The 17141-nt window shown below is 39.8% G+C and overlaps 1 protein-coding gene across 1 annotated transcript in view; it reads right to left on the minus strand.

The window, feature by feature from the left end:
• FBN2 (fibrillin 2) overlaps positions 1 to 17141 on the minus strand; it is a 247169-nt gene that overhangs the window by 94522 nt on the left and 135506 nt on the right. Inside the window, exons 22-26 of the mRNA XM_038402837.2 lie at positions 14331 to 14381; positions 13652 to 13777; positions 6392 to 6619; positions 4469 to 4594; positions 1702 to 1830 (exon numbers count right to left, since the gene is read on the minus strand). Of these exons, the coding sequence (XP_038258765.1) occupies positions 1702 to 1830; positions 4469 to 4594; positions 6392 to 6619; positions 13652 to 13777; positions 14331 to 14381 (660 nt within the window). The remainder of the gene's footprint in view (positions 1 to 1701; positions 1831 to 4468; positions 4595 to 6391; positions 6620 to 13651; positions 13778 to 14330; positions 14382 to 17141) is intronic.

Raw genomic sequence — 17141 nt, forward strand, 5'->3', positions numbered from 1 at the left:
AATTCAGTGTATGGATGGAACAGGTTACAGAATACTTAGGTAAGTTAGATGGATTCAAATTGGCAGGAGCTGGTGAAATTCATCCTATGGCGCTTAAGCAATTTCAGAACTGTTACCAATTATCTTTGAGAACTCCCAGAGGATAGATGAGGGCTAACATAATACCTATCTTGAGCGGGGGAGGAGGGGGACAGAAGAAGAGGGCCAGGGGAATTATAAGCCAGTCAGCCTAATTTGGATACCTATAAAAATACTGGAACAAATTATCAAACAATTTGTAAGCACCCAGAAAACAATAGGGTAATAAGTAATAGACAGCATGGATTTGTCATGAACAATCATACCAAACCAACCTAATTTTCTTCTTTGACAGGGTTAGTGGCCTAGTGGATGGAGGGTGGGGGGAAGCCGTAGATGTCTATTTTGATTTTAGTAAGGCTTTTGACACAATCCTCCATGACATTCTCATAAGCAAACTCCAGAAATGTGGCCTAGATGAAATTACCATAAGGTGGGTGCATAGCTGGTTGAAAGACTGTACTCAAAGAGTAGTTATCAGTGGTTTGCTCTCAAACCGGGAGGATGTATCTAGTGAGGTAAAACAGGAGACAGTCCTTGGTCCACTAGTATTCAATATTTTCATTAATGACTTGGATAATGGAGGGGAGAGTATGCTTATAAGTCTGCAGATGACATCAAACTGGGAGGGGTTGCAAGCACATTGAGGACAGGATTAGAATTCAAACAACCTTGACAAATTAGAGAATTGGTCTGAAATCAGCAAGATGAAATTCAATAAAGACAAGGGCTAAGTACTTTACTTAGGAAATAAAAATCAATTGCGAAAAAGGCTAATATAATTCTCAGGAAAATTAAAAGCAATGTTGTAAGTAAGACATGGGAGGTAATTGTTCCACTCCAGTAGGCACTGGTGAGGCCTCAGCTCAAGTACTGTATCCAGTTGTAGCCACCACACTTTGGAAAAGATGTGGATAATTGGACAGAGTCAAGAGAAGAGCAACAAAACTAATAACATGTTTAGAAAACCTGTCCTGAGGAAAGATTTAAAAAATTGGGCATATTTAGTCTTGAGAAAAGAAGACTGAGGGAGGACCTGATAACAGTCTTTAAATATGTTAAAGGCTGTTATAAAGAGGATGGTGATCAATAGTTCCCTATGTCCACTGAAGGCAGGCCAAGAAATAACAGGCTTAATCTGCTGCAAGGGAGATTTAGGTTAGATATTAGAAAAAACTTTCTAACTATATGGATAGTTAAGCACTGAAATAGAATTTTAAGGAAGATTGTGAAACCCCATCATTGGAGGTTTTTAAGTTTAAACAAACACCTGCCAGGGATGGTCTAGTGATACTTGGTCCTCCCTCAGTGTGGGGTACTGGACTAGATGACCTCATGAAGGCACTTCCAGATTTATATTTCTCTGATTCCTTAATATGTGCATGTACAAAAATGTGTGCAGGGAATTGTATACCTAATTCATGTAGACAATTACCATAACTGCATGCACAATACAGGTATTTGTACCATTAACTGCACATCTGTGCATGGTCAGACCTGATTTATACATGCAGTCACAGTAACTATGGATACTAATTAGGTGTGCATTAGTGCACACAGTTTAAAATATCAGGCTCCAAAACAATAAATGGAAGGACTGCAATACATTCTGACAACGCTTACCCATGCAATTCTTCATCATCATAAATCCACTCTCATAGCCCTCAAAGCATTCACATTCAAAGCTGCCTGGAGTGTTGACACAGGTACCACTTCCACAGAGGTCCGGGGAGATACGACACTCATCAATGTCTATTTTACATTAAATGAAGAGAAAAAAAATCAAACATAGTTTAAAGTGAATCCTGCTTTACATGCAAATGGAGAAGTGACTCATGCCAGTGAAATCTGAAGTGTACACATGGGTATTCAAATATTTCATTTAATATTTTAAAAGAATGATTCAGTGATAAATTTAGTCATAGAAGATTTGGAACAAGGTGACTTCAGAAATCTAAGTTAGATCTGAAACCTTGTGACAAGTGGGTTTCCATCAGGTATCATTTTCGGATCATATTTTTGATGGGATGATATTTATGCAAGAGGCATCATACCAAGAATTGCAAAGTTATAGAAAAGCTCTGATTATCATCACCCCTCTGCTACTCTGAAACCTATTATTATGGAGGTGTCAGTTGACTCCATAGCTAAAGAGACATAGAGATTTACACAGGGCTTTGGAGCAGAGCCCGGAGCTGGAGTGCGGAGCAGCTCCGGAGCAGTGGAGTTGCAGATTTTTGCCTGGAGATGGAGCGGAGCTGGAGCACAGCTCCAAAGCCATGGATTTACAGTAATATGAGGATTACTTTCATATATTATGTAAGCAAAATCAGGAATATCTAAACTCATAGCACTTAGATAGAAAGTTAATTTTCTAGAAAGTTATAAATATACTGGTTCACTTCTTTAGAAGTTAGGAAGTTAAAATGACTCTTTTCACATTTAGATTTGCAGTTTAATGTCTCTTTCGGATTGCTGTTCTTTATTAGTCATGTCTAAATATGCAACTTGGTCCAGTGAACCACAGCACATTTGTCGAAAACCAAGGTGGCAGGGCTAATGGATTAGAAGGGCTCCATGTAGGGAGCCAAGGAAGCAAGGTGGGCAGCTCAGGAATTGGTCTGAAGAGGGTGTACAACAGGGTAAGGAATGCAGGGTACCAGGATGTGCAGGACTGGGGAGCACGGCTGAGCAACATGCTCCTCACTGACTCCTCAGCCCACTGGCCAAACTGCTTGCCTATGCCTCACCCGATTGTCCAATCCTTCTACCCAGACTGGCTCCCTGGTTCGTGCTTTCCACTATACCCTCAGTCCTTGGTCTCATTAATTATTTTTATATACAGAAATCTCTTTTTATATGATTTTTAAATACTGTAAAATGTGTAAAACAATGGAAAACTATAAAAAGTTTACAAGTGGAATAGAAATCAGAAGACAGGGTTATAGATAGATGAGAACACTGAATTGATTAATGGAAGAGCCCCAGAGAAGTGTGGAGGATTGGGAAGCAAAGAACTGGTGTAGATCTCCATGAGGTCCAAGAAAGACAGGGTGAAGAAGACGGGAACAGAGCATATGGGACACAATGGGGGCTGTGGGCACCAGGTATGGAAGTGGTCAGGGAACTGTAGAGAGGAGGTATCTGGATAGGTGGTTCAGAGAACTAGGAATGCACAAATTCAAGTGTTTATAGAGGAGTTGCAGGAGGCAGACACATACATGGAGCTGGGGAGGCAGGGATGAGGAGGGACATGGGGAGACAGAGAGAAGAGGGAATCTTTGAACACTTCACACATTTTTTTACACTTCCATCATGGATAAAATCCTCTACCTTTTTCCTCCATTTCATTCCCTCTTGCTCCCCTTTGTGCAACACAACAGTAATTCATATACCACATACAGAGATGCAGAAGTCTGCAGGACAGCAATTCACTGCAGTGGGCCTCTCATGTCATAGCACGGTTGGCCTCCTGCAGATTTTAACCACTAATCCCATTTTGTTAGTAATTTAAAACACAAACACACATTAAAAGATCATTAAGTCTAGAGCTCGTCAGAAAGAAAACGTTCATCTGAAAAAAATTTCGACGAAAAAGTGGGAAAAAAAACTTTTGTGAAAAAATGTTCTCTGACCTCTCATTAACTTAAAAATACAATCACTGGAAAACCAAGGAAAACACCAGGAAAGGGAACATTAACATCCAGACCAACCTCACATGCCTTACTACACACACATCAAACAACCCAAACACACACACACAGATTCCTGAGCTCCAGAATAAAACCACTTTCATTTCCAATCACTCACAATGCACACATCCAGTTCCTCAATCACACAAGCTTACTAGCTTAACTCTGACTTCAGTTTTTTTTAAGTACCAATTATACATATTACATGTCTGCCAGTATTATGCCTGATGTCACATGTGAGCATGATTGTAAGGAACTGGACATAAGCATTTTGAGTGGCTGCATTTTGCAAATGAAAGTGAGGTTGTGGTGCAAGTAAGGAGTCTCTGAGTCCACCTGGTATTACGATGCCTAGGTGGTAAGGGATGTTAATGTTGCCTTAACTGGTGATTCTCCTTCCTTAGAGGTTTTTAAGGTCAGGCTTGACAAAGCCCTAGCTGGGATGATTTAACTGGGACTTGGTCCTGCTTTGAGCAGGGGGTTGGACTAGATGACCTTCTGGGGTCCCTTCCAACCCTGATATTCTATGATTCTATGATTCTATGATTCTATGATTTTCTTGAATTTTAGTAATTTGATTTCTAGGAGTTTGACTCAAGCAACTTTAACAGTAATTTAACAAAGTTTTGGTGTATGAAAACAAATCAGAAGTCACAACTATTAGAGTATCCCTCATTGAAAGAGAAGCTCAAGCTTACCTGTACAGTTTCTTTCCTCCATATCTAAAGCAAATCCGCTGTTACATCTACACTTGAAACTTCCAATTGTGTTTCTGCATTTGCCATTCATGCACATACCAGGGAACACTTTACATTCATTAATATCTATGAAGAAAAAAAATAAAACAGAAGGTTTAAATGATAAACAAGGAAACTGTGGTAATTTCCCATTCCTTTCTACACATTATATACTGAACACCATTTTGTTATCTGAACAAACTCTGCTATTCTGAGTTATCCCACAAAATAAACCTGGCAGTGTGTAAGACATTGTCGCTTCATTCCTGCTGCTGAAAGTCATTCTTTTCTAGAAACTGAACTTCAGCTACCACTGTGAGGTTGTGAATTCAAAACAAAGCAGGAAAGGGAATGAGGAAACCCTATGCAATAAATTGTGCCTATAAAACACAGCCTGAGAAAGAGGCAGTGAGGAGCCATGCCAGCCCAGGTGTAACTTGGTGAGAGAGTTTGTGGCTCCCTGAAACTCTTTCTGAGATTTCCGGAGCAAATTTAGCAGCTTTGCAGACTAGTACAGTGGAGTGGCAGGGGTATAGTCCCATACTTTCACTCCTCTTTGGGGCAAAATAGTCCCTTGCAATGTATGGAGAGAGCAGTCCTCACATTCTCCATAGTACAGGGACTGCAATTGTAACAGACCTTCCACAGGGCTTATAAAAGAGGCTGTTTGTGTACACACAAGAGCCACTCAGGCTCTAAACACACTCTGATGAGCACTATACATTACTTATAGGTACCATTCTCCTGGATGAATGCCCTTAACTGAGAAGCATCCATTTTATGGAACAAAACTGTAGCCTGGAGACATCAGTATGTGCAGAGGAAAGTGCTGGTACAAGTACAAGAGAAAACAATAGGCAGAGAAAAGCAGAGCTAAATCCTGGACAAAATACTAGTGCTTAATCCTTGTTCAGGCTAACTTCCACTGAATTTAATAGTTTTACCTGAGTAAGGACAGTAACAATTAAATATCAAAACTGATGAATGGTTATGCATAATGACAAAATGTTAAAGTTCCTCCAAACAATATGTTTTTTTTTCAAGACAAAGGCTTTGCTCGTTCAAAAATATTTCAGAATGATCTCACCATAAAAATGAAATCAGGACAGAAAAGGTGAGAATATCCTTATTACTTTAAGTCTTCAATTTTCTATGGGAGGGAGAAACTGGTGTTTCTGTCCTCTTTTACCTCTCACCTCCATCCCCCCTAACCCCACTTCTGGCCACCCATATACCTTCCAAGAATATAACAATCCATAGTTCTCCCTCCACAACCCAGGCCTCACTCGGGCATCAATAAATATCTCACCTCCAGCTCCGCAGGCAGTTTCCAACCCTCTCAGTCTGAGGAGGAAGCAAGAGCCACGTAGGCAGCATGCAGAGGGGAAGGGCAGTGGCCTTCTCCTTCCTTTCTCTATCACTGCTGGTACTGTCTTCACTATCTTCTCTAACCAGAATATTCAGCTTCAGTATCATCATAGCCACTTTTTTCCTTTTCATCCAAAATGGATGCTGTTGCTCAATCCTGCAGGTTTTTCCTCTACATCATCATCTCCAAAACATATACATCCCTCTCCACTCACATGCTCAAGAACCGCGACTACGTCCTAATCTCTTGCCTGGACTTGGCTTGGCTTCCCAGACTCTCGTCTTACCCCCACTCCAGTATATCCAAAATGCTGCCACAAAACACATGCCACATATGGAAGGGAAGGAGATGACTATTTCTTAACTAATGTTTGTTATGTTTTAATTTTAATGCTATGTAATTGATAACATCTCTAATCATACAAACCTTGGTGTTTTCCCTTTAAGGATTGACAGATACAAATAACAGCCACTTTCAACTTCAGTAAGCTATGTGCAGCGAAGTATGGATTTTACCTTTATAAAATGGCCTGCCAGTTAGAACATCTCCCCTGTTGGAAAAGCCAGGTCCCCTAGGGCACAAAGCCTCATATTCTTTGGTGCCAGGCTTAGGACATTCCTCACAGTCTGAGCCCCAAGCAGCACCAACAGCACAGCAGCAGGCATCCATACGAAACTTGCCAGGTACAGACCGAATGCACTCATCTTCATCCCACTTCAGGTAGCATTGCTCCATGCGGATATCTGCACATTTCATACAACAAAGGCAATTATACCATGTTACAGAGTAGCCTTGCTAAATTTAATGATTTTTTTTTACAAACAGCTATTTTTGAATTATGCATGCATGATGTTCAGCCTTTTATAGCTCTACGGAGAGAGACTACAAGATCAGATTTGTACTTGAGACACCAACATGTGTGTTTGATATTCCATCATACGAACTACACAGGTGCATAGGTACTGTTGCTAATGTTACATTATTGATGGATTTCTAGATCTGTACTGTTTCACACTGAGTAAAAGTATATCCAGAAAGAGAGGTGCAGCTCACAAAGTTTCAATGCAAATGTTATGACCTTTGCATTATTACAACATCAAGATATAGTGTTGCCATGACAGGAATGTGCTCCCTTGATTGTTTGTGTGTATTTGGTAGGAAGCAGAAGTATATTTATTCACGGTTCAAAGATACTTTAATTTATAAATATGGTATGGCATATATAGTAAAAATCAGCTATTCTTTAAAATTGGTGATATTGGATTAATAACATGAAGAATTCACAGGTTTCAGAGTAGCAGCCGTGTTAGTCTGTATTCGCAAAAAGAAAAGGAGTACTGGTGGCACCTTAGAGACTAACAAATTTATTAGAGCATAAGCTTTCGTGAGCTACAGCTCACTTCAATTGGGTGCAGGTTCTGCTGGTTTTTGTTGGCCTTGTGTTAATGGCTCAAAACCCCCCCAAAACAAACCCTAGAATACTTTAATGGAAGTTCACATTTACGGTCACATTTAGGGACAAATTTTCTAATGTGTACCCAAATGGGTTGGTCTATCAAAAAGGTACATAAACCAATTGGACTACAAAATCCACATTTGCATACTGTACTATCTAGAGAAGCATTACATCTCTAATTTACATACGTAGTTGTGTGTGTATGTGCGTGTTTTGAGTGTACAAAGTGCATGTGTACGTTATTCCAAGCTTACCTGTTTCACCCATTAAAAATAAGCTGCACAGTGTTATACACACCAAACATGCCAAAAATCTCCCAGTAGAGCATGTCAGAATGTCTCACTCTTTTCACAAATTTCTTATGCATTTTTTCATCATGCCAAGAAATAACTCAAATGTTTTTTTAAGAAAGTTGTTTAATTTAAAGTATTAAATCATATAAAAATGCATTTTACAGCTAAGTCCCTAAATGGTCATTTCTAGCCTGGAGGGGAACTTTTAAGTCCAAGTCATGAATACCTGACAAATAGTGTTCGTAATAGAAATGTTGAAAACACGCTATTGTAAGCCTCTATGATATTGTTCAGAAGTTTACTGAAAGATTTGTCATCACCAAGACATCCACATATACGTACTGATTCCAAGCATATTGGAAATACCCATTTCCTAGATGTACCTAGCTAGCTGTATAAGCCCAAGGGGCACGGCAGGGGTTTATCAAATCTCTGCATTGAGTTATAGAAGTTTCAAGAAAATACATAACAGCATATTCCAAAGTTTGTTATTAACCTACATCTTTATTTTTTTCAACAGAGCAAAAAAGGTCTGGTTGACTCCTCTGAACTCATAATCCTGCATTTAATTTTATTGATTTCCCCTTCCAGTTCTGATTCCTCCCAGATTTACTTTTCTAAACATCCAGATTGAAACCTGATGGACAAATCTGTGACAATGCTCCGTTAGCATTCCAGAACTCTGACAGTGCCAGTGTATGATTTAGCAACTGCAGAACAGTGTAAGTACTAAGGGCCTGCTCCTATGCCCCCCATTCAGGCCAATAGAACTTTTATCACTGACTTCAGTTAATGGAAAGATACTCATTTACATCAGTGGGAATTAGATTAGACCTTAAGAAATGGTGTATTCTACAGAAAAGGGGGACAGTTACAGTGTGCAAGGAAACACATGAAGACAAATGCACTGTGTAAGTAACACAACTCAGACTAGGATACAAAGAGCACTGTGGATATGGAGAGAAAACCAATCTACAGCTCCAAAACAAAATATGTTGTATGAACTGGTCATACGACAGACTAGACCAGGAATTAGGTTTTAATAAGCATTGTCTGGCTCTTTTAATGCTCAACAGGGGAAATGAAGGACTGATGAGGGAAGATGGAAGAGCTAAAAATGACACAGATGAGTTATAGATATATTTTCCATGCAAATCCTTCAAAATAATATAAATTTCCTGTGTAAATTTCCTGTATATGCATCTTGATTTAAAACAATTTACAGCACAAATGTAAGAACTGGAAATGTAATCCTCATGGTTTCCATGCCCCCTCAAGATGTATAATTATTTTCTGCTCATGCGACTGAGCGACCACATTGCTAATACATACTTGCTTTCATTAAAACCACTGTAGTACATTAAGCAGTTTGCAGCAAGTCAACTTGCTTCAGGAATGTATCATGTGACCCAAATTGCCTACGTAGTCTAATAGAAGACTTATGCCATGTATTTTAAACTGGCATTTATTGGTTAAACCCTGGCAAAATGAACTGGTGGACTTAAGATAAAGTTGTAATATATATTGTTTTAAAATCAAAGTCCCTCCTATCAGTTCTCACCTCCATCCATCAATTTAAGCATCACACTGCTCCTTGTAACCTTTCCTACAGATGCTGGAAATAACATTATCAAGCATGGAAAAAAGTCTATGCCAAACCTACTGTACAAAACTACATAAAGATGCCAATTACACACACACACACATCCTGATTTTCTGTGAGCAAACAAATATGGGAAAATGGAAGTCCATACCATAAACAAACATATTTGCTAGATTAGATTTTGAGTTATTTCCTTTTTCTTTGATACATTAACATTCACTATATGCATATCTGAGTTCTTATCAAAGCTTTGATTTTTATATACACATGCTAAAAAAGAGCACCTGGCCACATGCTGAAAGTGAAAATAACTTAAAGATACAATAGAATTAATGCCCAGAATTAATTACTAAAGTGCAACATATAATTCATTATAAACTACTACCAGCAAATCAGGCAATGCAAAAGTTCAAATCCCGCTTCAACAATTCCTCACCCTTAGATCCTCTGCATTATCTTCAGCTCCCCTTCTCCCACTGAAAAGCAAGTTACTGATTCACATCAGCTGCTGCTAACTAGTATCATAAATAGAACTACAGCTAACAGAGAATGAACAGGATTGCCATCTTGCTCAACTTCAGTCTTTAATGAGGGGTGGAGGGGAATTTCTTGAAGCATGGCAACTGCTCTTAAAGTAAAGGAAAATATGAAGGCCTTGATCCTGCAAAGCCAGGTATGATGCAGAGTAGGGAGTGCAAGGTGGGTTGCACTTTCAAGTCTGAGTGAAGAGTACACATAAGTGCAAGTGTGGTTAAACACTAGGCAGAGTCCTCTAAAATGACTGAAAATTAGTCTCAAAAACGTTTGCTGCTGACCTCTTACTGTGATAAAAATGGATTGGGTACAGGGCCTGGCATGGCAGAGATGTCCTAAGTGTAATGCTCATCCAGTTAATGAGAAGATTAGCAGTGCACTTCTTGCTCTAGTCTTACACCTGCTTCTGTGCAGGAGTGACAAAGCAGCTGAGCATTAATGCTCCAATTAATGCTGCACTCCCCTCCCTGTCCTTGAGCTTATTATACATGCAACACTCTACACATATCCTGTATAAAATCAAGCTTTAGGGGGCCAGATTTTCAAAAGAGCTCAGCTCCCTAGCAGGAACCTATATAAATGGCCAGAGTGGATGTGGAGCTCCCTAAGCAAACAAAAATTAAACTAAGAGTAAGCATACATATAAAATATATATTCTCTCAAGTTCACTATATCAGAGGAAATATCGTTCTATGAAGAAAACCCCCCTAAACTTAGTAATAGAAACTGTAAGCCAGCTTTTATACCCTCATCAACAGTCCACATCCTCCAAGGCAAGTCAATACCCAAATGTACCATATTGGAATAATTTTAAGGAAAACTTCTCTTGCCTGAGTCCATTGACTTGCCCAGCACAGGTTTATTTTGTTGTTTCCTGGACTTGACAAGTGGAATTTTTCCTCTTAATTAAGTCCCCCACCTCCACTCCCAAATGGGATGTTGTTTCTAATTCTCTCTCTCTCTCTCTCCCTCTGTCTCTCTTTGGATATTATATTTTTAAATGTATTCAATATGTTTTGAGCTGCTATAACAACATTCTGGTTGTCTTACTTCCTAACTGAATGTGAGTTCCCTAGGAGAAATGTACAGAAAGTGCAAATGTAAGGCTATAGCAATAAAGCAGTAGAGCCCTCCAAAAAGTATTATAAGCTCACAAATTTGAAAATGGCTGAAAAACTAAGACAATTTAAAACTACTGGAGCACTTCACTTTGGACAATCTCTTAGAGAGCCACAGTCATCCATGCTGAGACATTCTAAAAATTGAAATAAAATAATTAATTTTAAATTATTTTTCCTGGTACCTGCCAGAAACCTGATTTCAATTTTTAACTAAAAGCATTTTTCACTCTAAGCCAAAAATCCAAAAAGAAAAATCAGCTGGTTTCTACAAAATGCTCAGTTTAAAAAATAATTTTCCTTTCTTAGAAAATAGTCAAAATGTTGCTCTTCATACTTCAGCCACCAGAACTGCACTAACTCCACTAAAACCATACAAACTCCAGAATCTATACAAAGTGCACAGTTCTTTGGCCGCCAGTTTCCCCATCTGTGTCCACTGGTCCCGTTCCATTTCCAAACAGGGAATTTGCAAGCAGCGCTGTGAAGCTCACAGCTGTTGGACAGAGGTGAAGAGTGTGGCATGAAAATGTTTCAGACTTTTAATTTAAACATGTACTTAATCACAAATCACCTAAGTCCATTACTGTATTTTGCCAAGCTTTTGCTAATAAATGTCCATTTAAATTACAAGGTAAAAGTCTTATTTAATATGATATAAGAGTTTGGGGCATATGAATGCAGGTTTTATAGCTTCTCGGTTATGTAAAATGCAGGTTCTCTAATGGAAAAAAATGTTCCTTTTCTATCCATTGAAAAATATTCTCATTTCTACTGGAACAACTTCAGATTTCGCATCCAACTCCTGATACTATCTCTGTTTTTAATACAGCACCCTGAGGCATATGTATGCAATCATGACCAAAAGTATACAAAAGCTACAGAGACCCTTGTGTCCAGGAACTCCCCTCGTAGTGTTTGGAATTGCTGCAGTGAGTCTCTACAACTCACCATGATGAGATATGGGTACAGACCCCGTTCCTTATGGTAGAGTTCTAAAGAGTTTCTATATTTATTTATTTAGATGTCAGTCTTATATAAACTCCACACCAAATGGAGCACATTGAAAGCTCTGTGCACCATGGACAGACATTTAAAAACAATAATAAAGGAGATATAAAGTAAAAATTAACCAAAGCAGCACACCCCATCTCCTACATCATTAGATCGCATCATTCACATGACCACAAAACCCCCACCTTCAACTGCCTCTTCTCAGCCCTTCATCAACATCCTGAAAACAGATGGGCTTCACAGCATGCCAAGAATGTCAACATATGAAGACTATTTCAGACCTTGGGAGACAGAGCATTCCAAAGGAAAGGGTCCTTTACAGAGAATGTTTTGCAAGCAGACCCTATCTTTTACAATGGGGAGAATCAAGATCAAAGGCTTTTTCTGATCATAACTGTGGTAATATGGCCTGGAGAGAGAGAGGCAGTCTCTCAGGTAGGCAGGTCCCAAGACATTTAGGACGTTATAGATCAAATCATTACCTTACACTCCACCTGGAAACAGACAGCCAGGCAGTGCAGATTACTGAGCACTGAAAACATATTCTGCCACAAGCAGAATGATGCTTTCTGAACCTGAATTTCGAGATAGAAACTGATAATCTTCCAGAAGGTCCAGATGGCCTAAAACAGTGTGGCTCTGTGTGTATCACACTGCACATGAGGCAGGGACAGATCAGGTCCACTGCTCTTCCCCCTAATCCAGAAGTATAAACTATGGCCTTTCTGCAAAGGTGTGCCATGCCCCACTTCTGGACTGTGGACAAAAATTACATGTCCCATCACTTTTGCAATTCTAGGGGACAAAGTCCTATTCCATAGGATTTACTAACAGGTTCAAGATTTGACCATTAGAAAACTATAAAATGTAATGTTAACACTGACTCATTAATTAGGAAAATCACATGACTACAATGGCTGCAGTATGTATTAAATTTAGTATTTCCTTCTGACCCACAAGGAAGAACAATATGCTGATTTCTCTGTAACTACTATGCTTGAACATGAGTCCCTTAGCCCCTATGAGCCACGTGTGATATGCTTTGCTCCCCATTGCAACTAATTCAAGAAAGAAGGGGTTAACAGAAGCAATGAATAATACAACTTCAACTGGTTAATTTTTTAAAGCACAGAGGTTTACATTTTTTGATACCTAAAGGTCTTCTTTTCTGTGTCAGAGTGTCAGTTTCTTCTGTTGACTAAATGCTGAAATCTAAAAACTTGATCTAACACTGCAGTAAAGACAAGCCATCTCCTTTCAGATAAGCCTACCTCAAGTGAAAGCAGCCATACCGCAAAATAAGACTTGAGCAGCACAGAGTGTTTGGATTAGCAGCACAGAGCTGCTGCATCCCAACTGCATTCCTACCATGAGCATCAGCAGTACTCAAGCTTCAACCCATACCCTATGACTGGCCAGCTAGCTCAAGTTTAAAACTCTTCATCTGAGCAATTTTTGTGTGTGCAAGGGAGTCAGGGTAGAGGCAACAATCAAGCTAGACCTTGAGCTAACACTGCAGTGAAGACAAGCCATAAACCAGATGTCTATCTTTAGCATCTCTTATATAGGCCTCCCTAAGCTGGCGGAAGTGTTGAGTATTAAACAGACATAAATTAAAATATAAACATGAACTTTAAAAAAGATACCTTTCAAGAAACAGTGCATTTCAGAAACTATAGGACTATTTTAAACTGTGCAAAGAACATGAGAAGTCAGTCATAGAGCTAAGGAACAGTAAGAGGTGACCATGTTCTTACCTAAACACACTCGACCTGTTCCATCCAGTGTCAGGCCTTCTGGACATTCACAGTGAAATGATCCTCTGCTGTTAACACAATGTCCATTGGTACAAACACCCGGGAAAACATCACACTCATTTACATCTGATGTGAAATGAAGCATAAAAAGAAGTTTAAATTTGCATTCTTAATTTATTAAAGTAGCTACAACCTTATTGAGGATTTAAAGTTATGTCATGGCAATCAAAATATTTTCAGTTATACAATACTAGGATCTGAACACTGTTCTTTCTTATACGTGGCAGCCTCCTGGAGACTATTCCAACACCTATGAATCGCCATGGTATAAACACACCCAGCCACATGTCCTTTTTTGTGGAAATGTCTCCTGCACTGGGAGTGAGGGTGGATAAAGTAATAGAGATTCCATTTATTTAGGGGGAAACCCAGGGTGCTGGACCCATCAAGTTTCCATCTGCTCTGTACCATCCGAACAGAAATTTCCTTGATTTCCTTTAGCTCCTCCAATACCTTAGGATAGGGCAACACTTTCCAACAGTCACCATTGACTGTAATGGCAGCCACAAATGTCAATTTGATTAACTTCTCCAACAACAGGGATGTAATGTAATTAATCCTCTTTATCCAGTTTTAAAAAAAAAGTGTGCCACTCTTGAGTAAGAAAGAATTACTTCACCTTCACAGGTAACTCCCTTAACTCTGGCAAATCCTCTTGGGCAAGCTGCATCTGGAAACAAAAAAAAAAAGGGAACAATTATTTTCAGAATTATACGACTTTAATAGTTAATCATAATCTGAAATTTTGTGACCTTTTCCCCTCTCAAATTTATACTATTGGCCTAACAAAGTGGAACAATGGCATATTCTTAGTATTAAGGGCCCATTTAAAAAGAAAGAGCAGAAATGCCCTGATGTTGTCTCATTAGCGAGCGGCATGACTAGCTCAATGATGCAAGGGCATATAAATTAATTCTGTCTTTCCCATTTGTCCTGTTCCTTAGAGCAACTGCTGTGATCCTTCCTTTTTCACACATCGGGAGCTCAGACAATATTCCTGCTTTCAACCTCCAGTCCCAGATGATATTAAGCTCTGAGATTTAGAAAGATTTAGATTTATGCTATTTTGCAGGCAGCAATAGTAGAGAAACAAGGTGGGTGAACTGTAGAGCCCTGTAAGATGGAAAGGTTCCTGAGCTTTTGCTGCAGCCTGAGCTTGAACATCGACACCGCAGTTAAGCAGCCCCTTAGCTTGAGCCCTATGAGCCTGAGACAGCTAGCATGAGCCAGCCCTGGGTGTCTAATTGCAGTGTAGAATATTCAGAGTGTCACAGCTAAACACAAGGTGGAACAGATTGTTTAGCATAAGTCACTAACACACATTTCAAGGGACCATTCAAGGTGAAATAGTCAATGAACACCCCTCCAGTCATAAGGGGGAAAAGGTCGGAGGGCGGGTAGCATAATGGTTGTCTGGTTTCACCCTCATAGTTGTTATTGGGGCATTTTGTGTACTGAATGAGGTACACTGCATGTTGTGATAGGCATGTGTAGTACCCATCGATCTTGAGAGATGTGTTGAGGGAGGTGTTGATCATTGTAGCAGTGGAGATACGTCTACCAGTTTTGCATTTGTTGTTCTGTCAGGGTCTGGTACTGCTTTGAATTGGTATGTCCTGGTCTGTGGGGAGCTTGTTTCTGATGATGAGCTTGGAAAGGTTGGGCGGGTTATTTCAAGGCCAAAAGAGGGGGTTCAGGAAAAATTTATTTCAGGACGGGTCCTCATTAAGTATGGGTTGTAGTTGTTTGATGCCATATGGGTTCCAGTGTGGGGTAATAAGTGACAACTAGGGGTGCGTGGTCAGAGAGGGTTTTATTTCTGTATTGAAGTAGGTTCCCTCAGAGTATTTGGGTGGCCTGCTCCATGATGCAATCTACTTCTCTGGTGGAGTGCCTTGGTGAAGGCGGTTTGGAGTGTGTTAAGGTGTATATCCCTGACTTTCTCCTCGGAACATATTCTGTGGTATCTGACTGCCTGGCTTTAGATAAACAGATGTTGTGGTGTGTATGTGGGTTTCTTGTATGTAGTTGTCTGCAGGGTTCCATTGTTGAAGCTGATTGCTGTGTCCAGGAAGTTGAGGCTTCTGTGGAAGAGTTCCAGAGAGAGTTCAATGGATGGATGGTGGCTGTTGAAGTTGTGGTGGAAATGAGGATGAAAATATTATTGATGCGTCTCAAGGATATCAGTAGTTGCATGGTGCATTAGTCCAACAATTCTTCCTCAAGGCAGCACACGAAGAGGTTGGCATATTGCCGAGCCATCCGAGTACCCATGGCTGTTTCCACAGTTTGACCAAAAGTGTTTTTTGTCGAATGTAAAATTGTTCTGGGTGAGGATGAAATGGATGAGTTTGGCGATGTGTTTGCACTGGCAATCTAAGAGTTGTCCATTGTCGTGTAAACATTTGAGGTAGCCAGCGATGCCATCATTGTGAGGGATGTTGGTGCAAGGAGGGAAGTGACATTCATGGTGGCAAGGATGGTGTTCTGAGGGAGGTTGTTAATGTTGTGGAGTTTGTGGAGAAAGTCAGTTGTGTCCTGGAGGAAACTGGCCCTTTGTGTGTTGAGTGGTTTGAAGATGGTTTGTATGAGTCCCAATATTCCTTCAGTAAGATTGCTGTGGCCAGATATGGTGGGTGTCCCTGGGTTCCTCAACCGTGATGACTGCATTAACAAGGCTAATGGACTACTCTCTGACATCACCTACTATAAAGAATTCAGAGACGATCCCACACCAAAATTTAACCAGAAATTTAAGGATATCATCAATTCCTCCCCCAAACAACTCCAAGAGAAACTCTACAAACTCATCCCCCAAGAATCCACCCCAAGAACCTTATACATGTTTCCCAAGATATACAAACAAGGGAACCAAGGCAAAAACCACTCAGTACATTCTCAAATGAACTCACTGGAAAATGCTAAAAGGCAAAAACACCATATCAGCCATGGGTGAACACTTCACAAAGTGGAATCACAGACTGAATAGAGACACTTGATTTATGACTTATTATAACAATCTATAATCCACTATCAATCTGGCTTCCCCAGCTGCCTCCGTCCTCCCCACCCCACCCATGATTGGAGGGGTGTTAGCAGGCCACTTCACCCTGGTTAACTACTTATGCTCAACAATATGTTCCACCTTGTATTTAACTTAGTTTGAGTTAGTTTCTCAGATCTGAAGAAGAGCTCTGTGTAAGCTCGAAAGTATGTCTCTATGACCAATAGAAGTTGGTCCAAAAAAGGATATTAATTATATACTTCATCTCTCTAATATCCTGGGATCAAGATGGCTAAACCAACCCTGTATAAAGCAGAAATAGTGTCGGTACAAAGGTAGTTTGTTTTTAAATACCTTCAAGAAACAGAAGGAATACAGATTTTTCACTAGATATTTCTCTTCTTTGCTACCTTCACTTTGCCCACA

The sequence above is a fragment of the Dermochelys coriacea genome, chromosome 5 (assembly GCF_009764565.3).
Source record: "Dermochelys coriacea isolate rDerCor1 chromosome 5, rDerCor1.pri.v4, whole genome shotgun sequence".
Classification (NCBI taxonomy): Eukaryota; Metazoa; Chordata; order Testudines; family Dermochelyidae; genus Dermochelys; species Dermochelys coriacea.